Source organism: Furipterus horrens, unplaced genomic scaffold (genome assembly GCF_987537825.1).
Source record: "Furipterus horrens unplaced genomic scaffold, mFurHor1.1.pri manual_scaffold_2, whole genome shotgun sequence".
Classification (NCBI taxonomy): domain Eukaryota; kingdom Metazoa; phylum Chordata; class Mammalia; order Chiroptera; family Furipteridae; genus Furipterus; species Furipterus horrens.
Genome location: NW_028327172.1, coordinates 63,822,545 through 63,845,421, shown reverse-complemented (window position 1 = coordinate 63,845,421; position 22,877 = coordinate 63,822,545). Strand labels below are relative to the sequence as shown.

Sequence of the window (22,877 nt, the reverse complement as noted above, 5' to 3'; positions counted from 1 at the left end):
AAGACCATCTTTCCAAAATACGTGCAATTTCTTATGTATTAGAAAGACTGTTACAACTACATTTGGGAGCTAGTTTTCTTACTCAACAAAGAAATAATGATTTGTAAGAATTGTTTTTGGGGAAATGAGAGTTAATAACAGTATATTATTTGATTATTGATTTAATTCAAAATTTAGAAAATAATTCAGGTCACTGTTATTAATCCTTGTGGTGCTACAGCTCATGATATCTTCAGCTATCTCAAGGACTATATACAAATCCTCCAAAATATCTCAAAACAAAATTAAGTCTAATTGCTTCAAAAACAACAATTAAAAAGCCCCCTATAGGCTAGGAACTATCTAAGAACTTTGCATATTTTGACTCATATACATGATGGGGCAAAAGGAGGTTTACAGTTGTGAGTATGTGACACAGAGTTTATTATTTTCTTATTTATTAATTATTGTTTTATTTTCCATATGAACAATTACAAACCTACTTTTTGCCCAACCCTGTACTTAAACCTCTAACTATCCCTAGGAGGTAAGAACTATTCCTATTCTAGTTTTACAAAGGGGAAATTGAGTCAAAGAATAGGGAATTTGATTAACACCACACAGCTAAAAATTGCAGATCTGGAGTTTGAATCCAGTCAGTCAGACCTCAGAGAATATGCTTTTTTGTTTTAAGGAACATTAATTTATTTTGTAAGTGTTTAAAAAGTGCATGTTTTTGGGATAGCACTGAATACAAGATAGACATCTGGCTGGTGGTGCCCAGCAGCAGATGTCTTCAGGCTGACACTTAACTGCTGTGTGGCCCCTGTTACAGCAGGTCAGATTGCACAGCCTGCACGGATCATCACAGCACCTTGGTCTCCTTGCTTATTTTTATTTTTTAATATAACAGGTTTATTGAGACATAATTCATACACCGTACAATTCATCCATTGAAAGTGTACAATTCAATGGCTTTCAGTATACTCACAGAGTTGTGCAACCATCACCATTACTTCTAGAACATTTTCACCACTCCACAAAGAAATCCCAAACCCATTAGTAGTCCCCTCCTATTCCCTTTCCCCCAACTCCTGACAAGCTCTAGTCAGCTTTCTCTATGGACTTTTCTATTTTAAAAATTTTATATAAATAGAATCATACAATATATGGGATTTTGTGTCTGGCTTCTTTCACTTAGCATAATGTTTTCAGGATTCATCCATGTTGTAGTAAATATTAATCCTTTTTTATTGCTGAATAATGTTCCATTGTATGAATTTACCACATTAAAAAATCCATTCATAATTTGATGGACATATTTTCACTTTTTGGCTATTGTGAATAATGCTGCTATGAATATTTGCATGCATGTATGTTTTTGTTTCTCATAGGTTTATACTTAGGAGTGGAATTGCTGGGTTACCTATGTGGTAACTCTAGGTTTAGCATTTTGAGGAACTGCCAGACCATTTTCTCTTTTTGTTTGTTGATATTAGGGAGTCCTCCTCAGCTAACTGTTTTTGTGAAAGTGACTTTTCTAACTCTATAATGGTAGTTGACACTGGAAAACAAGCACGCTGGACACTTTTCTTCAACAGTCAAAAGATTCAACATGTGGGCTGTAAATAGCCACTTTCAATAATGGAAACCAAATAGAAAGCTTAGAGTAACCTTGAGTAACTGCTCCATACCTTTTTAATACTAAGAATACTAAGTGTTTTAGTGAGTATTTGAAACAAATTTAATAAACAATGATAACAACAATAGCTAACATCTTTTGAACACTGCAGATATTCCAGGCAGTCTACGAAGTATGTTAAATGCATTTTATCATCTAATGTTAGAGCTAGTACCATGTTTTAGAATCCTTACATTCTAGAGGGTAAGATTTTTAAAATATCATAAGAATGACAGACAGCTGTATTTATCTGTATCAATGACTTGGTAGGAAAAAAAAGGTTTAGCTTGAAGTAAAAAAAACTGAAACAAAAGATGAATTCCCTTAAATAAAAAAACTGTTCATAAGAGTCTCATTTAATGGGTTTCATCGAGGGCATTTTATTGTCAGGAAGCAGGAAATAGAGTAAATTACTATTATTTATTCTGGGTCTGTATTCTGACAATACTGTGTCAAGGTTGAAGTTTTTAATAGGTATACAGAATTTGTTGCCAAATAAAATGTGATAAAGGTAGTAAATATTAACTGAAAAGAGAAATCAGAAATGTTCTTATACAACATTTTAATTGACTTTTTGTTAAAAGTTTTCCTTGCAAAGTGTCTATCTCTTGCCTAGTATAAAAATTCATTTGAATAGGTTTTCTTGCCATAACCCACTTCAAAGACCAGTGAGTACACATAAACAAACAAACAATGAAAAACAAAACTTATACAGTATTTTGTTTGTGATATGTTTAAAGTACAGATTGATAAATTTATATTCATCATAACAAATGTTAAGGCCTCAAAAGCCACTACTTGAAAAGAATAATTATAATTGTATGGTAATTACATTTCCTATTAAAAATTATAATACATGTCAAGGAATCCACAAGTTGGCTCTTTTTGGAAAAATATAAATCCCAAGTTATCAATTTGCTTCAGGATATTAGGTAAGAAAAAGAATAATGGGTGTCTAACTGAAGAGTATATTGTATTGATTCTGATTTTGTATGAAGACCACATAGGAGGAATTTCTCATTTGAATTAAAATTATGAATCCATACCCATGAAACAATTTAGAAGCATAATTATGTTCAATGAACCCTAAATTGCCCTTCTAATTGAATGCCATGAGAAGAATCCCCACCCTAATTTGTGCTTTAGTCCTTAGATCCAGTTACCAGCCTCTTGCAGTCATCTTCATTCCTTAGGAAAGACTAGATTTTTTGTAATATTTAGCAACCAACCCAGGAACTAGATTTCAGCACACTAACCACATCTTCCTTCTCTGTATCATACTTGTATGCTTTTGGTCCTGAAAAGAAGTAAATGTAACCTAAAAGAGACAAAGTTGAAATTGTGGTTACTGAAAATGACTTGCAAATTTATAAATGGGAGATTTGTAATTGTAATTTTCTTGAGGTGGTGCCAAAGGAGAATTGGGAATGTGTCAAGTGGCAGTTAGCAAGTCCTCTGCACAGGTGTCACTGAGCCCTGAACCTGACACCTCTAACTTCTCAATCACCTCTCATCTTTCAGCCAGGGTTCAGACAGGGTTCAGTCTTTTTCTTAGGGTTATCCAATGGGTCAAGCTTAGTTGTGCTTGGTCCTTCTGCTCAAACTCTTCCCGTTCAGGAAGTCCCCTGCTCTAGTCAAACCTCTAGCCATTCTTTAAAACCCAGCTGAGTATGTGCATTTTAAAGATAAAAACAGTAATTTTGACCAGGTAAACATTATAATGTAGCTGACTAATGGATCGAAGCTATACTTTTAAAACTTTCTTTTCTCAAAGAGAGAAGCACAGTGGAAGACCTTTTATAGTTATCCTTTCTAGTGGTTAATCTGGTTAACTAAATTTATAGGGACTCGGGACCAAAGATAAGAATGAAGGATTCCCTGTTGGAAATCCATTTTCAGTTCCGTTAAAGCAGAGCCTAGATTTCTTGTTACAATTCCACAAAGAAAGTTTTTGGTGAAAACACTCACCATTTAATTCCACAGCAGCATCTATTTGTCCATTTACTCCTGAAAATTCCTCTTCAATATTCTTTGGATAGTCTTTTTCCATTTTCCTTTTTCGTTCATCATAGCTGGAAGAATTATTATTTCATAAAAGAAGTTTTTATTTATTGTAGATGACATTGTGCTGGTTCAGCATATTTAGTCAGGGCTGTCTTACTTTATAACTTACTTTAAAACTCTCTCTCTGGACTTCCAGACAAGATGGAGGCGTAGACAGACACACTGCGTCTCCCTCCACAACTAAGAAGGAATACAACTACCTCAAAACTAGAAACAACCAGAAGTTCCAGAAAATCAAACAGCATGAAAGTCAAGCAAACAAAGATATAAAGAAGAAATACTCATCCAGACAGCGGCACTATGTGGTGAAACAGGTTGCCCTGTACTGACAAATCCCTAAGGCTCTGCCCTTTACAACGTAACAGGAGTGACAGCTCTACCTGGGACACAGAGGCAAACAAACACAGGAGCCTGACAGAATGAGAAGGCAGAGAAGTATGGCCCAAAAGCGGGAATGGATCAAGGTTCCAGTGGGAGAACTAAGCGACGAGGAGATAGCCAGCCTAACAGATGAGGAGATAGACAACCTAACAGACAAAGAATTCAAAACACTGGTGATAAAGATGCTCACAGTCTTGACAGATATGTTTGAGTATGGCAAATGCATAAGGGAAGAAGTGAAGGCTATGCTAAGTGAAGTGAAGAAAAATCCACACAAAACCAATGGTGAAGAGAAGGAAACCGGGGTTCAGATCAATGATTTGGAACATAAGGAAAAAAAAAAAGTTAACCAGTGCAGAATGAGGAAGCAAGAATTGAAAAAAAATGAGGAAAATTTACCAAATTTTGCTAAGGAGATGGACATACAGGTCTGGGAAGCAGAGAGGGTCCTGGGCGAGCTGAACCCAGAAGGGACCACACCAGGATGCATCATCACTGAGATGCCAAAGGTGAAAGATAAAGAGAGAGTCCTGGGGGTAGCAAGAGAGAGGCAGAGAGTTGCGTACAGGGGGGTGCCTATAGGATTATCAGCTGATTTCTCAGAGGACACTTTGCAGGCAGGAAGGGACTGGCAAGCAGTATTCAATGTAATGAAAAACAACCTACAACCAAGATTACTCTGTCCAGCAAAGCTATCATGTGGAATGAAGGGCAGATGAAGTGCTTCCCAGACAAGGTAAAGCTAAAGGAGTTCGTCATCACCAAGCCATTATTATATGAAATGTCAAAGGGACTTACTTAAGAAAAAGAAGATCAAAACTATGAACACTAAACTGACAACAAACTCAAAACTATCAACAACTAAATCTAAAAAATAAAAACAAAATCTAACAAAGCAAACCAGAATAGGAACAGAATCATAGGCGTGGGGATCATTTGGAGGGTTATCAGCTGGGAGGGGGAAAGGGGAGAAATGGGGAAATGGTGCAGGGATTAAGGAGCATAATTGGTTGGTACAAAATAGACAGGGGGAAATTAGGAATAATATAGAAAAGGGTGAAGCCAAAGAACTTATATGCACAATCCATGGACATGAATCTAAGAGGGGTGGGATTGCAGGAGGGAGGGAGGGTACAGGGCAGAGGGGAGCAAATGTGAAAAAAATTGGAACTACTGTAACAACATAATCAATAAAATATACTTAAAAAAAACCTCTCATAAATGCGTGCACACACACACACACACACACACACACAAGCACACACATATTCTATCACTACTCTCCCAGGTTCCTGAGATTCTGAGACCACTAGCTTCTCTAAAGAGTCTCTTTAAAAAATTGTTGGATATATTGATTAAAATTAGTTTATTCTATATATTATAAAACATGTTCCCATAATTAAAAAAAATATTACCTTTCAAAAAACTCTACATATAGTTTTCACACTTTATTTACTGTTGTAATTATTCTCTCTCTCTCTCTCTCTCTCTCTCTCTCTCTCACTCCACTCCCTCTCCATGTATGAATTTCTTGGCTCACCAAACAGATGAAAGTCCTTCATAGTGGCTTTTATTCGTGGACTTCTTGTTATGCACCCATAGAGGTGAGATTGAATAAATAATGCACAATGAATGAACAAATGTTTGAAAGATCAATAGGCAAAGATAAGAAACAAGAAAACCTGGAATAACTGAGCTTACCTATTAAGTCAATTAAATTGAACTAAATTCCTTTTGTTTCCTGGAAAGATTATATGACTGACGGAATAGATTAGGTATCATTTTCTGGATCAGCAACCACTATTCAGCAATAACTCTGAAGATTGGTTAATACATCTCTTTGTGATTAAAATTACCCTTCTTGTAAAAAAGACTGTGACTTGTATGAATCATCATGACTTGTCTGAGTTCAGCACGTAGGCAGAGCAGACTCTCACCTCTTTAAGACTTCATTTAAAGTGTAAGAAAATCCCTTCTTCATCAGCACACAACTCCCAAAGATGACTTTCCCAGGGGTGGACACCCAACTCCTTTCCCACCAGGAAGTTAGACAATTTCTCCTGGTGTCTGAGCCACTAGGCAGTTTCCTGTGGCAACAGATTACACCCACCTTCTCCTGAAATGTACCTTTCATGTGTTTATGAATACACCAGCCGAGGGGACAGATTTCTTACGATACTGAGCAGAAGTTAAACGCTGGGAAAGAAGTCAGGCTAAAACTAGTCAGACTGAAACTGACTTGAGGATTGAGCTGTTTTGTGGAGCTTTGAGGACAGGAGTGGAAGCTAACTTTCCCAAACTCCCTTTCCAGAAGAGCCATTAGGACCTTTACCATAGCACAAATAAAAATGGAAACCATTTACTGTATTTCATCATGTTCAGATGTGCCAACACAATGTGTGGGCACAGGGTGCCTGTGCACTATCAGAAGAATTGATTGCAAGGTAAAAGGAATGGAGTGAGAGAAAAAATGGAGGGAAAAAAATGGAACAACCCACGCACTTTGGCTCTCTTAGGAACTAGATTTCTTTTGTTCACTTTGTTCTAGAATCTGCAATCCAGAGTCCTTTATTAAAAATGGAAGTTCAGGTTATTCACATGTTAATCTTTGTTCACTAGGCTGTTTTTTTTTCCCTCGCTTCCCTGAGACAGTTAGTTGTATTGAGGCAATGGAAGCTTTGATTGGAAGGAGTGAAGAAGATCATTGTAAAGCTTAAAATATCTGGGGCATGGGATGTGAAAGAAAGCAAAGCCACTAAGACACATTTGGCCTCTCTGTATATACAGAGGGAAAATCACAATGGAAGGATAACAGAGAACATCTTATTTTGAATTCTTTGCCTAATATTGACTTATGCTCAGGAGATGGTGGAATGCCTTCATATCTTTATCCTCTTTTGTTGGCTCTGAATAGATTATTTGAAACTGAACAATTATAATTATAGCTCCTTGTCTTTGTGTATATTTAAGAGCCATTTAGGAGTGATTTTGAGAACTTAGTCACCACTTATATTGCTTTATGGCAAAATGTATTCTCACTTCCAAACAAGTGACTGACTGAAGAATATTTGTCGGGAAACCTATTACAGGTTGGGATCTGCTTGTAGATATTTAAATTGGATGGGGAAATCTGGAAAGAAAGAAATGACAGAGCAAAAATCTTTCTTGAGAATAGAGGCAGTTTAAATAATACAGAAATAAGTTTTAAAGAGAATATAATTACTACTTATTCAGAAATATCTGAAAAAGAAAATTTTCTCTTTTTATCTCTCTGCTTCATTTCCTATAATGGGTGGTGGTAACAACTAAAATCTTATGTAAAGTGAAGCAGAGGTTAGCAGAGGTAATAATATCATATATAAATAAATTTCAGAAGAAATTTTAGAGAAGTAATGTCTAGTTGCAAATTTTAATTCTCAATCCTATTTATAAAAACCTAGGCAAAGTCTTTGGCAAAATTGTGAAATTACTATTTCTTTCCTCCATCTCTTCTACCACACGCGTATTCAGCAGCCCCTCTTCCTTTCTGCTCTCTTGTCTCCTAGCCTCTAACTGCATTCCAAAGAGTATTATTCTCAACAAAACCTATTTAAAACTATCAGCCTGACACAAAAATCACATTTTGAGATTAGCTGGTAACATATCAATATTTCACCTGAACCTTTTATGTAGACAGAGCCTACATTACTAACATAATATTACCTACTTTTCATTTTACCAAGTAAGAATATTACACTATACCATCAAAAAATTAACACCTATTTTCATTACAATTTCACAAAGAAAAGAAACTTTACCACCAAAAAGGCAGAAAGAACATAATTGCAGAATAAAAGATGGGTCTTGCCAATAATGTGTCTTTTTACTGACACAGATCCCACTCCCAGACATGTATCATATTGTCCTGTTGTTCTTATCTTTCTGTGGACTTATAAAAACTTTGTGATGAGCTAGCCCTTGGTTTGTGGAAAAATATTTAAGGATTTCTGTTACAGAGCGAACAGCACAACATGTATAGTCAGAGGGCTCTGTGTTTGAATTCTGACTCTATTATTTGCTGACTCTCTGATCAGGGGAAAGTGTTGAGAGCTGTGAGCCCTGGTCTCTTCATCTGGGTAATAATGGTCATGAGGAAGAGTGGAATTTATATACACACATACACATACACACACACACATGCAGACACTCCAGGCAGGTTCAAGCCATAAGTCTTTGCAGTTTATTTTGTCACCAAGAACCATTCACTCTGACTGAGGTTAGTATAAGGTTAAGTGAACTTTGTGATTCAACCTGGGATTTCAAGCCATCAGTGAGTTTAATCTTTACCTAATCTTTAAACACACTTCATCAGGATAACATTTTGCAGTGGTAGACATTATGCAAAGAGGGGAGAAAGGAGGGCTGGAGAATGTTGGAGGTAGTCCAGAGAATTAAGCAAGGAAGGGATTAATACTGTGAAGGTCTACGGGTACATTGAGGAATTTCCTGAGGGTAAATAAAAAGGAAATTATATAATGGGGTAAGAATCATGGGTGTGGGTATTTTAATTGACAGTAAAGAAGTAAATGATGAAGTGAATGAAGAATGAATATATATAGTGAATGGGAAGGACCTCTGAATTTGGATTGAGAGGACATGAAATAGAGCCTCAGGTGGACCATATTTAGTTGTGTGGCCTTGATCTAATCACTTAATCTCTGTGATGTGATACTCTTAACTTTTAAATGGAGATAGTAGTACGTATTTCTCAAGACTGGTTAGAAAGCAGATGGGAAAATTAGATAATTGAGAAAACACTCAGCATTATTTATGTGTTAGGTTCTTAATACATAATAAATAATAAATAAATATTTGCTTAATTCAAATGTTAAAAAAGAAATGAGTTTTTATTGTGAATTAACTATGTACTAGTTGTCTGCTGAAATCAATTGTATATATTTTCTTATCATTGAAGTCTTGTCTATGAAACAAGAAATATCAACTGAAATACCTAAATACCAACTAAAATTAATTGACCTATAACTAAGTTTATTTCCTTTATGGGCATTGTTCCATCATTTAATATTGATTAATTGGTAATAAATATTAAGTAGATCATTACTGACAGTTAAACTTCACTAGCAATGTCATGGTGCCATAGATATAAGACATGGTTTTTTGAGATCTATTGTCTTGTTCTCCACCTTTGTAATACGAGGACTTGGGGATTATTTTAGTAAAGTGCCTGTATGATTTTTTTTTTTTTTTTTTTTTTTTTTTAGTGTAAGTTCATTTATTTTCTTGTCAACTTAATGGGGATTGGGAACAGGGGAAAGTTAATCATTACTTAATTTTTTTATTAGCCCAGTGTCTATATGTCCATCCTTAATTGTTTTTCCAAACTCTCTGGCACCATAATAAAACCCCTTTTAGTACAGGCAAATACATCAATTAATTTATCGATTCCACTTTCTTTTTCTTGAAGATATCCCTCCTGGAACTCATCATCCTCTTGTTCTAATCTGAATTAGTTGTTCTCTAGGTCTGCTCCACAGTTTTTGTCTTGGGTCATTCCTTTACCATAACATGGAATTTCTTTGCCTTTTTCCTGTATTAGTTCCTCTGTTTCCTGGTACTTCAAGCTTCCTTTGGGTTAACATCCTCTCTTAATTTCCTTAGATAAAGGCTGCATAAGAACCATGGCCAGGTGGGTGGCTCAGTTGGTTGAAGCATCCTCCCACCAAAAAAAAAAAAAAAAGGTTTCAGGTTCAATCCCCCATCAGGGCACACAGGGAGGCAACCGATTGATGTTTCCCTCTCTTATTTTTTTTTTCTTTTATATTTTGGTTTTTCAATTACAGTTGTCCCATTTTCCCCCCATTGCTCCCCCCCACCCAACCCACCCTTTCTCCAGCAATCATATCCCTCCCCGTTGTCCATGTCCATGAGTCATTTATAAACGCTCCTTGACTAGACCCTTCCCTTAATTATCCCCCTTCTCTCCATCCCCTCTCCCCCCTGTTGACTACTATTCTACTCTTTGTTTTATTTAGTTCGTTTGTTTGTGTTGTTCTTTAGTTTCCTGTATTAGGTGATATCATATGGTATTTTGCTTTCTTTGCCTGGCTTATTTCACTACGCTCAGAACCAAGATTTGTTAGGATTTTGATTGTGATGATATCTATCACATGACAATGGCAAAACTGACTCTGTTCTGCCTCCTTTAAAGTACTGATTGAGGAGCTGTGTCTGCTAACAGATGCTTTAAAAAATGTGAGGAAGGATTGCAAAAGGGGGATTTATTTATAAAGTATCTAAGATATATGTTTTCAGTAAGTTTCTTCAAAGAGATTTTTCTAGTGAAATGGAAAACTGGAATCTCCTTTGAAGTTAATAATCCACTTCTAGCCAGGAATCACTGGGCTTCCATGTAGGAAAGGGCCTTTGTAATCTGCATCAGAGAAGGGCAGAGAGGAGAGTGGTCAGAATAAAGAGAAGGGAGAAGAGTGAGAAGCTAGCTGCCATGTACTGTCCTAGACAAGAGATCAGAAACCAGTACCCCATGAGGTGAGAAGATTTGAAGCAAAGAATTCGTAATGACATGGAAAAATAGCTGTGGCTTTAATTACCACCTGACTGTATGATGAATCCAAGTTTATCTCCCCAGCCTGAGTTCTCCGAGTTTAATGCCTGGATGTCCAACTTTCTTCAGGACATTTCCATTCTTGGGTCCTATAAGCACATCCAACTCTACATATACAAAATGGAACGCCTATTTATTCCTTTAATTCTGCTTTAATTCTTAATTTTATTCTTTCCTCCATTGAATGGACATATAGCATCCTTGTCAAGAATCAACTGACCAAAGATATATGGGTTTATTTCTGGCCTGTCAATTTTATTCCATTGATCTATAAATCTATCCTTATGCTAGTATCACCCTGTCTTGATTACTGTTGCTTTGTAGCAAGTTTTGAAATTGGGAAGTCTGAGTCCTTCAACTTTCTTCTTTGTCAAGATATTTTCGCTATTCTGGGTCCTATTAGTTTACTTATCAATTTTATGGTCAGCTTGACAATTTTTACAAAGAAGTCAGTGGTATTTTGGTAGGGATTATGTTGAATTTGTAAAACAATTTGAGTAATATTTCAATCTTAAAAATATTAAGGCTTCCAATCCATAAACATGAGATATTTTCCCATTTAAATCTTGTTTAATTTCTTTAAACCATGTTTTGTAACTTTCCAGATTATGTTTTCAAATTCTTTTGTTAAATTCATATCTAAGTATTTTCTTTTTGATGCTACTAGAAGTGGAATTGTTTCTTTAATTTTTATATTCTTCATTGAAGTGGGTGGAAATGCAATTGATTTTTGCATGTTGAACTCATATTCTGCAAACTTGCTGAACTCATTTATTAGTTCTAATACTTATTTTTAAAGAATTACTTAGGCATTTCTAAGTAAAAAATCATGTGACATGCAAATAAATATAATTTTACTTTTTTTTCATTCTGGATGCCTTTTATTTAATTAATTGTTGCTTAATGGCCCTAGCTACAATCTCCAGTATGATGTTGAATGGAAGTGGTGAGAGAGGAAATTTGTCTTTTTCTTGATTTTAGGGGAAAGCATTTGCTATTTCACGGCTGAGTATGGTATTAGCTGTGGGCTTTTCATTAATGTGTTTTATCAGTTTGAGAAAGTGTTTTTCTATTCCTAGTTTGCCGACTTCTTTTATCATGCAACAGTGTTAGATTTTGTCAAATCTTTTTTCTCCACCTACTGAGGTAATTACTCTTTAATTCTATTGCTATGGTATATTATATTAATTTATTTTAAGATGTTAAACCCACCTGCATTCCTGGGGAAAATCACACTTGCACATGGTATATAATTTTTTATAAATGTTGCTGGATTTAGTTTGATAATATTTCTGGAGGATTTTTGCACCCATATTCATAATAGATTTTGGTCTGAAGTTTTATTTATTTGTGATGTGTCTGTCTGGCTTTGGTATCAGGGTAATGCTGGCTTTATACGATGAGTTGGGAAAGGTTCCACCCCCTTCTGTTTTGTTGAGGCATTTGCAAAAAATTGGTATTAATTCTTCTTTAAATGTTTTGGTAGATTTACCAGTGAAGCCTCTAGGCCTGGGCTTTTCTTTGTGGATAAATTTTTGATTATGAATTAAGGCTCTTCACTTGTTATAGGTCTATTCAGACTGTCTTTTTCTTCTTGACTCAGTTTCATCATTCTGTATCTTTTTAAAAATTTGTCCATTTCATGTTATCTAATTTATTGGCTTACAATTGTTTATAGCATTATTTTAAAGGATTTGTAGTAATATCCCCTCTTTCACTTCTGATTTTAATAATTTCAGTTTTCTCTGTTTCAAAAGGTGAATTTACTGAGATGTTTGTTAATTTTGTTGATCTCAAAGAACCAACTTTTTGTTTTTTTGATTTTCTCAAATTGCTTGTATGTTACCTATTTCATTTATTTCCTTTGCAATTTTTATTGTTTCTTTCTTTCTGCTTGCTTTAGGTTTAATCTGTTCTTTTCTCTTCTGAAGCTGCAAAGTTAAATTATTAATTTGGGAATTTTTTTCTTTTTTAATATAGGCCTTTTTATGGCTATGAATTCCTCTTTGAGCACTGCCTTCACTGTGCCCATAAATTCTTATATGTTGTGTTTCAATTTTTATTCATTTGTAAGTATTTTCTAATTTCCCATGTGATTTTTTCTTTGCCCCATTGGTTGCTATTTAATTTCCACATGTTTGTAAAATTTCCAGTTTTTCTTCTGCTATTGATTTCTAACTTTATTCCATTGTTACCAAAGAAGATACTTGTACGATTTCAATTGTTTTAAATTTATTGAGACTTGCGCTTTAGCCTAACATATCATCTATCTATAGGTATATGTTAGGCCTAGTTGCTTTATAGTGCTGTCCCAGTCTCTTCCTTATTGATATTGATGTCTAGTTGTTCTGTCTTATTGAAAGTGAAGTATCAAAGCCTCAAACTATTGTTATTCAATTTTTGTTTCTCCCTTTATTTTTGTCAGCTTTTGCTTTGTGCATTTTGGGGCTCTCTTGTCAGGTTCATAATTGTTATATCTTCCTGGTAGATTGATCCTTTTATCACTATAAAATGACCCTATCTATCCCTAGTAACATTTTTTATTTTATATATATAAATGTATATATAATAATAGATATATTCCATTGTTTTACTTTCAATCTATTCATATCTTTAAATCTAAAGTGTGTCTCTTGTACATAGTATATAATTGGATATTGTTTTTTTATCTAGTGTGATAATCTCTGTCATTTAGATTGTTTGATCCATTCACATTTAATATTATTAATATAATTGGACTTAGATTTGCGATTTTACTTTTTGGTTTAAACATGTCTCATGTCTTTTTGGTTCCGCTATTGCTCCTTAGTGCTTTATTTTGCATTAGTGAAAAAAACTTTAATGTTCCATTTTAATTTTAAAAATAACTTTCACTATATTTTCTAAAGTTACTTTCTTAGTGGTTACTATAGGGAATACCATAGACATCTAAATTTACCATAACCTACATTACAAACTTAATTCCACTGAGATATTAAAACACAACTCCTATATAACTCTATTCCCTATTCCTCTCTTTGCGGTATTGTTATACATATTGCATCTGTATGTGTTACAAACCCCAAAGTATATTGTTATAATTACTGTTTTATATAAATTAATGTCCTCTAAAGAAACTGAGAGAAGAAAGAAGAGCAAATATATACTTATAGCATTTGTTATATTAACCTCTTACTTATCAGTTATGGTTCTTTTTTTTGTTTGTGTGAATCTGAGTTACTATCTGGTGTCATTAGCTTAGCCTAGTACAGTTTTTCTCCCACCCAACTTCTTTGTGCTGTTATTGTCAAGTATATTTCTGTATGTGATAGGTCTAATAATATAATTATATATGTATTGTTTTACACAGTTAATTTAAAATCAGTTAAGAGAAGAAAGGAGAAGAAATATGCATTTATACTATCTTTCTATAATTACATAATTAGACTTACTGACACTTTTTTTTTTTTTTAATGTAGATTTAAATTACTGCCACGTGACATTTATGTCCAGCCTGAAAAACTTCCTTTAGTATTTCTTGTAAGGGACATGTACTAGCAATAAATTCTTTCAGTTTTGTTTATATGGGAATGTCTTTGTTTTGCCTTCATTTTTGAAAAGGAGTTTTGTTTTGTTTTTAACACTTTGAATGTTTCCTACTGCCTCCTGGCCTAAGTGGTTTAGATGACTTTCAATCTTGTCTCCTCAAATATAGTCACACTGCTTCCAGAATGATATTTTTATAACACAAATCTTATTGGTTCCTTCCTTTATTTAAGACATTCAATAATATCCCTCATCTCTAGAGCACAAGACCTATGACCTTCCTATAAAGGCATAAGTTGTCCATGATCTACACCCAGCTTATCCTTGGGCCACATTTCTCATTCTGGCCCTTGCTTTAGTCATAGTGAACTTCTTTAGTTTTTTCCCATACACATGGGCTATTTCATACATCAGTTCCTTTGCTTTAACTGTTCTCTGCCGGGAAGCAACCCCCACCCCTCCCTCCTCCTGACTGGGAAACTCCTACTCAACTCTCAAGATGAAGCTCAGTCACTGCTTCCTCTGAGAATTCTTTCTTGGCTATTTCCTCTTTGTTTTGCCCCACTGATCCCTGTGAAGTCTTCTATCAGGGCTTCTATGAATTGTTAATTATTTATCCACATATTTACTCTCAACTATAAGACTTGATGAGGACATTAATAGCACCCAACATGGATTGAAAAGTTATTATATGACAGACATTTCACACTTTTTAAATTCATTCCCACAACTCTGTGAAGTAGATATTATTTCTACCTCCATTTTGAAGATGATGAAACACAGAAAGATGATCCAGATTGCCAGATGATTGCTGTTAGAGTTGAGATTAAGACTCTTTTATTCCTACCCACACTCTTAAATAGGAAACACTGTGCTTCTCTTGGTGTCAGCTTCTAGTACAGAGCCTGACACCTAATTATGCTCAATATATGTAGGTTGAATGTGGTCATTTGGTAATGCATTTTTTTAAAATTAGGATTAAAAGACAAGATTTTAACCACTGCTCATCTTCCTTATTTTTGTTATTTGTTTCTCTATGGTGACTAACAATAAAATCCTTAAAGAAATAGATCCATTTCCAGTATTCCTAGGGTAGTCAGGAAAGAGAGAATGTGGAAGACTGTGTCCTCCATTGCATCGGTTATGCTCTACAGTGTTCATCTCAAAGAACGATGGAGTTGATACACCCCTAGAAACTTCCTGGTATGGCCTCTGCTCTGCAATTGGCAGGCAAGGGAGAACATTAGGAGAAATGAGCCATAGGTGGTAGAAGTAACATAAAGAAGAAAAATTGGCTGGATCATTGGGGCCTGCTAGAAAGAAGAAAGGAATAAAAGTAAATGAATGTGTGGGAAGTAGCCCCGAGTTGGCAAAGTTTAACCAGTATGTTATTGCGTGATGTAGCAGCATATAATGGCATCAGCATGGTGGAGCTCCCTTTTCAATTTCACTTTGTAGTTTTCAGGAGGCTGCTTCCTTGTAAGTTACTAGTATGCTGATATGTGGGTCTCACTCTTAAAGTCTAAACCAACCTGACTGCAAGCCAACCCTCAATCCTCAGTGGAAGAAGTTCCTCAATAACTTTCTCATGGCCCTTCATTCAGTCAAACTGGTCCCAAGCCCTAGAAGTTCATGGAGAATTTCCCTGACAACAAGTATATCCAGAGACTTTTCCCTTGGCACATTACTTGTATCACAGACTGAACTAGCATGAGAACCTAAGGAATGACTAGGAAAGATAAGTTCTAACTCACTGTCAATGGATGTCAATACAGTAGATTCTTGGTCTATAACTTGAGGCTATAGCCTTCTGTATTTTTGAGTGTGGCCATGTGCTTTACCTATTGAACCTCATTCATCTCCTTTGCCTTTTCCTCCTGGCTTCCTCCATCTTCCTGCTTAGAACAGAGATGTAATGACTGAAGCTCCACTAGCCACCTCAAATCTCATGACAACCATGAGAGTGCAAGCCATGTGCTAAGAAGAGCGGAATAAAATGTTAGAAAAGACTTGGGCTCCTAATGGCAATGGACCCACCTTAATAGCCCTAAATCTGTTAAACTTCAGACATGTTACATGTATAAGGAAAACAAACCCTTTATAAGTTTAAGCCACAATATTTTGGGGTATTTGTTATTAGCAGCTCAATGAAATTTCTAAGTGATTTAGAGCTTTCCATGACAATATGATGTCATATATGTGAGGCCCTGCTAAATACAATATGTGGAATTCAGGCAGGGGTGTTATTAATAAATCTGATACAACTTTTTGTGAATTTTTGAGCTGTAAGTCAGGGGTGCTTGTCTTATTTCTTAGTGCATAAACCAGTGTGTGTGTTGGAGTGTGTAGAGTAGAAGACTCTGCTTGTTGAAAAAATTGCCTATACTTTGCCAAAAGCAGTAATTTCAGTGCAATATTGGGGCCCTTCACTCTTCAAAAAGAAAACTCCCTTTGAAAGCTTCTTTGACTGCATTGCCCCTCAGAGAAATACGGAAGTTTAAACAATTATTGGTTAATAATCACAACTTTAAAAGCAATTATTTGTAATTTCCATATAAGTTCCTACTATTACTGAACAGTTTGAGCACTTACTATGTGCCAGGCACTGTGTTCAGTGTCTGTATGCATTATAACACTTCGTATTCTCAGTAACCTAGGAAGGTTAATGTTAAAGTGTCTACCATTGTTTCCTTCCCTTAACAGTAAAAGGCACTCTTTAACGTTTGAGTTAATGCCATAGACTGACTTTTTTTAAAAAAAGATTTTACTTATTTATGTTTAGAGAGAGGGGAAGGAATGGAGAAAGAGAGGAGGAGAAACATCAATGTGTGGTTGCTTCTTGCATGCCCCCAACTGGGGAAACTGACCTGCAACCTAGGCATGTGCCCTGACTGGTAATTGAACTGGTAACCCTTTGGTTGACAGGCTGGCACTCAATCCACTGAACCACACCAGCCAGGGCCATAGACTGACTTTTTAATGAATCTGTTTTTCCTATGTTACTAAAGATTTTTCCTTAATAAACACTTTCAGACTCCCAGCTGGAAAGAATCAGTGTTGTTTCATCAGGAGGTATCAGATATCCTTAAAACCAGAGACCCTCTCCCTCAGCAGCCTTAAATTTGCAGAAATTTTAAATTTTTCGTCAAGCTCCTTGTTGGCTTGTAAGCCTCAATCTTGCCTGGCTGAAGGTGCATGCTTTACTGTGGGTCCTGGTGCGTGGTGGATTACTCCAAACACCAGGCGATTAATGGAGAAGAGATATAATGGGAGAATGGGTAATCCCCCCTAATGAATATCAGGCTCTGAACAAGCTTTGACAAATTAACTGAATAGTCATAACATAAATGCCTTCACATTCCCGCATGCATGCTTATACATGTATTTCTCAATCTCATTATCTAAAAATCCACAATGGGAATTGAATTTCTTAATACCTATTTTCTTGTATGTTAGGACTATGATTACAGTCCCCTTATCTTTTTTAAAAATAATTTGTTTGTTGTTTTGTTTATTTATTTTTAGAGAGAGGGTAAAGGAGAAAGAAAGAAAGAGAAACATCACTGTATGGTTGCCTCTCATTTGCACCTCCAACTGGGGACCTAATATGCAACCAAGTCATGTGCCCTGACTGGGAATCGAACCAGCGACACTTGGCTCGCAGTCCGACGCTCAATCCACTGAGCCACAGCAACCAGGGCTTCAGCCCCCTTATCTTTTTTTTTTTAAGTATATTTTATTGATTATATTGTTACAATAGTTCCAATTTTTTCCCCTTTGCTCTCCTCCACCCAGCACCCCTCTTCCCCCAGTTCCCTTATCTTAATGAAAGACTTTGGAGAATCTGCCCAGCAGATATTAGGGGCTTAATAAATGAATTACTATCACTTTCAGAAAGGGATGTCTGAAAGAAAAGTAGCTGGTTTAGTGGTTTAAACACTGGACTGAAAGTGGTAACTCATGACACCACATGATACTTTGAACAGTGCTACCAGTGCTTTCAGAGACCCAGAAGAGTCAGCAGGGTCCACATTTGTCTGGCATTCATTTTTATAAAATAAGTTTTCATTCTCATCCAATATATCTCTTCTCCAGTTATATTACTTACTCAGCTTCAAATTGGGGAAGATAATATCAGTCAGGTGGAAATATTTATTTATAAATTTCTTGTATGCCACAGAAATGTTTATATATTTTAATGATTATATATTTTAATGAAGTTAATTATTCCAATCCATGAACATGGTATATGTTTCAATTTATTTGTATCTCCCTTATTTTCTTTCTTCAGTGTTCTATAGTTTTCTGAGTACAGGTTTTTTACCTTCTTAGTAAATATATTCTTAGGTATTTTATTTTTCTCCTAGCTATAGTAAGTGAGACTTTTCCACTAGTTTCTCTGATAGTTCATTGTTGGTGTAGAAAAAAATGCCATGATACATTGACTTTATATCTCGTTATTTTGCCAAATTCACTTATTAGGTCGAGTAATATTTTGATGGAGACTATAGGGTTTTCCATGTACACTATCATGTCATCTGCATATGATGACAGTTTTACTTTCTTCTTTCCAATTTGGATGACTTTTATTTCTTTTTCTGGTCTGATCGCTTTGGCTATGACTTCTAGTACTATGTTGAATAAGAGTGGTGAAAGTGGACACTCTTGTTTTGTTCCTGATCTTAAGGGGAAAGCTTTAATTATTGCCCTTAGGGTATCATGTTGGTAGTAGGTTTCTCATATATGGCCTTTATTATGTTGAGGTATATTCTATTGCCATTTTTCTGAGTGTTTTTATCATAAATGTGTGCTAGATTTTATCAAATGTCCATACTACCTAAAGCAATCTATAGATTCAATACAATTCTTACTAAAATACCCATGGCATATTTCACAGATATAGAACAAATATTTAAAAAATTTATATGGAACCAAAAAGACAAGGGATAAACTCAGCAATCTTGAAAAAGAAGAACAAGGTTGGAGGGAGCACAATATCTGATATCAAACTATTCTCGAGTCCATTGTAATCAAAACAGTGTGGTACTGGCATAAGAACAGATACATAAATGAATGGAACAGAATGGAGATCCCAGAAACAAACCCAGGTCTCTATGCTCAATTAATTGACAAGGTGGCGCACGAGATAAATTATAACGGAGTAAAAATTGTCTCTTCAATAAATGGTGTTGGGAGAACTGGACTGGTACATGCAAATAAAATAAAATAAAACTAGACCACCGTCTTATACCATACACTGGAATAAACTCAAAATGATAAAAGACATATAAGTCTTAATACCATAAAAATCCTAGAGGAAAACATATGCAGTAAAATTTCTGATATCCCACATAGCAATATTTTTGCTGATGTATCTTCTAGATCAAGGGAAATAAATGAAAAAATAAACGAATAAGGTTATGTCAAATTAAAAAGCTTCTGCATGGCTAAAGAAACCATCATCAAAATGAAAAGGGAACTGACTGTATGGGAGAACATATTTGCCAATGATACCTCTGACAAGGTATTGATCTCCAAAATATATAAAGAACTCATATGTCTCAACTCCAGGAAGGCAAGAAATCCAATTTAAAAAAGGGCAAAGGACCTGAATAGATACTTCTCCAAGAAAGACATACAGATGGCCCATAGTGATCAGAGAGATGCAAATTAAAACCACAATGAGATATTACCTCACACCAGTCAGAATGGCTATTATTAATAAATCAATAAACAACAAATGTTGGCAAGGATGTAGAGAAAAGGGAACTCTAGTGCACTGTTGGTGGGAATGCAGACTGGTGCAGCCACTGTGGGAAACAATATGGAATCTCCTTTAAAAACTAAAATGGACCCAGCGATTCCACTGCAGGAAATATACCCTAAGAATCCCAAAACACCAATTCAAAAAAAGTTATGCACCTTTATGTTCATAGCAGCACTATTTACAATAGCCAAGTGCTGGAAACAGCCTAAATGCCCATCAGTAGATGAGTGGATAAAAAAGTTATGGTACATTTACATGATGGAATACTATGCAGCAGAAAATAGAAGGAATTTCACCTTTTGTGACAGCATGGCTGAAACTGGAGACTATTATGCTAAGTGAAATAAGCCAGTTGGTGAAAGACAAATACCATATGATCTCATCCATAGGAGAGATCTAATGAACAAAATAAACTAACGCGCAAAATAGAACCACAGGTGTGGAAACATGGAACAGACTGAATGTGACCAGAGGGGAGGGAGGAGGTGGATGATGGTGAAAAGAAGGGGGAAGGGAATAGTCAAAGAACATGTATAAATATTACTGTGGGCATGGACCATGGTGTGGGGATTGACCGCGAGAGTTGGGGGGTGGGCTGGTTGAAGGAGGGCAAGGAAGAAAAATTGGGACAACTGTAATAGAATAACAACAATAATAAAAAATAGGTGACATAAAATAAAAATTCTTTGACCAAAGTGTGCCCTCCTGCTTCCAGCCAAACCCTAAAAATGTTTAGCATAGTCACCCACTTAGGATATATTTTTGCCTCTCTCTTTTGAAGTTACACAATGCCAAAATGAGAATGTGGAACAGAGGGGAGGTGTGCAGAGGCAGAGTTTGGCAAAGAGCTGTACTCATCCTTTAAATAATTAAGGAGAGAAACCCAGTAGGTGAAAGGAGGTGTGACCCCGTGTACTGTGATTGGATGACATATGACACCTTATTCAGATCTGCTTATAATAACCTCCTGAGGGACTGGCATGGAAAGATTAATAATTTATTTTGGTTAAAAGAATCTTCATGTTCTAGGTTGGATAAAAGACTTAGGAATAAGGCTTTTTCCTTTTAGCAGAACTTTTGTTCAAAGATCCCCATAGTCACAGCCATGACCATTTTGCACAAAAATCACAGAGCATTGTGAAATGCATTGATACTCACATAACAGGGAACCAGTTCTCCCTCAGCCATTCCCAGTGGGTATTTATGGACTTGGGGATGCTGCATCTTCACTTTTAGGTCACTGGGGGTCCAGTTAATGAATGCACTGAAAGATCAGGTTGTTTGGTGTTCTAGAGACCAAAGAATGGTATTATTGAATTAATGTTTCACTTATCATTTGGATGGCTCCATATCTTGAAGACAGTGTCAGCCATCAGTAAATGGCACCCCAGTGGCCAAGAAGAGTCAATGGGTCTATTGCAAACTTGCCTGCATTCATTTCTGCTCAAGGTTTTTTTAATTCCCATTGAATACAGCATGACAATGAAAAAGAGAAGTCATACCTGTAGTATTCATCTCCCACAAAGAAAAGGGTCTTCTGTGCATCCTTGAGATAGACAGCAGCATCTATTTGCTGCACGTACCTTGGAAACCCAAAGTCATAAATAGTACGAGGAGGACCTTGCATTTGGAATCCTCTTGTAATCCAGTAGTGGGGGCCTAAAAACAGAAATTAAAGTTTACAAAAACTCTATACCCCTCAGTGGTGTACCTCACTCATGAGGATTTCCATGCAGGATCATAAACGGGGCTAGTTTCTGGGATATTTGCCATGGCTACATCCCAATAGGAGATCAAGCTTATAACTAATCAATTTAATAAAAAAGTTAAAATTTGCCCTGGAGGCATCTCTCAACCAAAAATAAACAAAGATAAAATACAATACTTTGGCATAGCAGCAAAGGTATTGTTCTTACATTGCATCCATGCTGGCTTTTGTTAATTAGAGATTCTCAGGAGGGTATGCTATGCCACTCTGAGCAGAGGTCGTGGGGGCAGGAATCAAGTGTCTAGCTCCCTGAGCACTGTCCCTTAGCATAAAGCCTCACTAGGGTAAAGGCTTGGCCTAAGAACAGTTTGATAGTCACAGTCAATTCTGTCATTGTTATAATACAATAAGGAGACATTTCATACCCCACCTGAGGAGAAGGAGGGACCAAAACATGTTCCATGATCACTGAACAAACACGGACAGTGCTAGATATTTCAGACACACCAGACATTGCACCCTGCCATTTCTTTCTTAGAGGAATCTGTACCTCAGGGGTCTCCAACCTCCTGGCCACAGACTGGTACTGATCTGGGCCTGTTAGGAACCGGGTTGCACATCAGGAGGTGAACTTGAATGTAATGCACTTGAATCATCTCCAAACCACCCCACCCCCCTAATCCATGGAAGAATTGTCTTCCATGAAACTGATCCCTGGTGCCAAAAAGGTTGGGGACCGCTGCTGTAGGGTACCTTTAAAAAAGTAAGCAGTGCCCCTCTCAGCCACTTCGTAGGCTGCATCCACATTGGACATAAGCTGGGGAAAGGAGCTGGTAATGGTGCTGGGCCGGATCCCTGCCATCAAGTGAACCTGCCGACGCCAGAAAATCCTATTGGGTAATCCAAAAGAAATCAAGATCAAGGGTTAATTTAGATATTATAAATTGAACTGAAATGTACTACACAGCACACTTCAGAGGCCATTGCTAAATACCTCTTGCCTTTATCTTGTTTTTAAAGAGAACAGAGCCCTGGCTGCTGTGGCTCAGTGGATTGAGCATCGGCCTGCGAGCCAAGTGTCGCTGGTTCAATTCCCAGTCAGGGCACATGATTAGGTTGCATGTCAGGTCCCCAGTTGAGGGCGCGAGTG

At 36.2% G+C, this 22,877-nt stretch overlaps 1 protein-coding gene across 1 annotated transcript in view; it reads right to left on the bottom strand.

Annotated features, from left to right (window-relative positions):
* Positions 1-714: 714 nt before the first annotated feature.
* Positions 715-22,877, bottom strand: part of MMP20 (matrix metallopeptidase 20) — a 47,695-nt gene continuing 25,532 nt past the window's right edge. Inside the window, exons 7-10 of the mRNA XM_090267824.1 lie at positions 22,481-22,617; positions 21,522-21,678; positions 3,629-3,732; positions 715-2,978 (exon numbers count right to left, since the gene is read on the bottom strand). Of these exons, the coding sequence (XP_090123950.1) occupies positions 2,878-2,978; positions 3,629-3,732; positions 21,522-21,678; positions 22,481-22,617 (499 nt within the window). The 3' untranslated portion in view covers positions 715-2,877. The remainder of the gene's footprint in view (positions 2,979-3,628; positions 3,733-21,521; positions 21,679-22,480; positions 22,618-22,877) is intronic.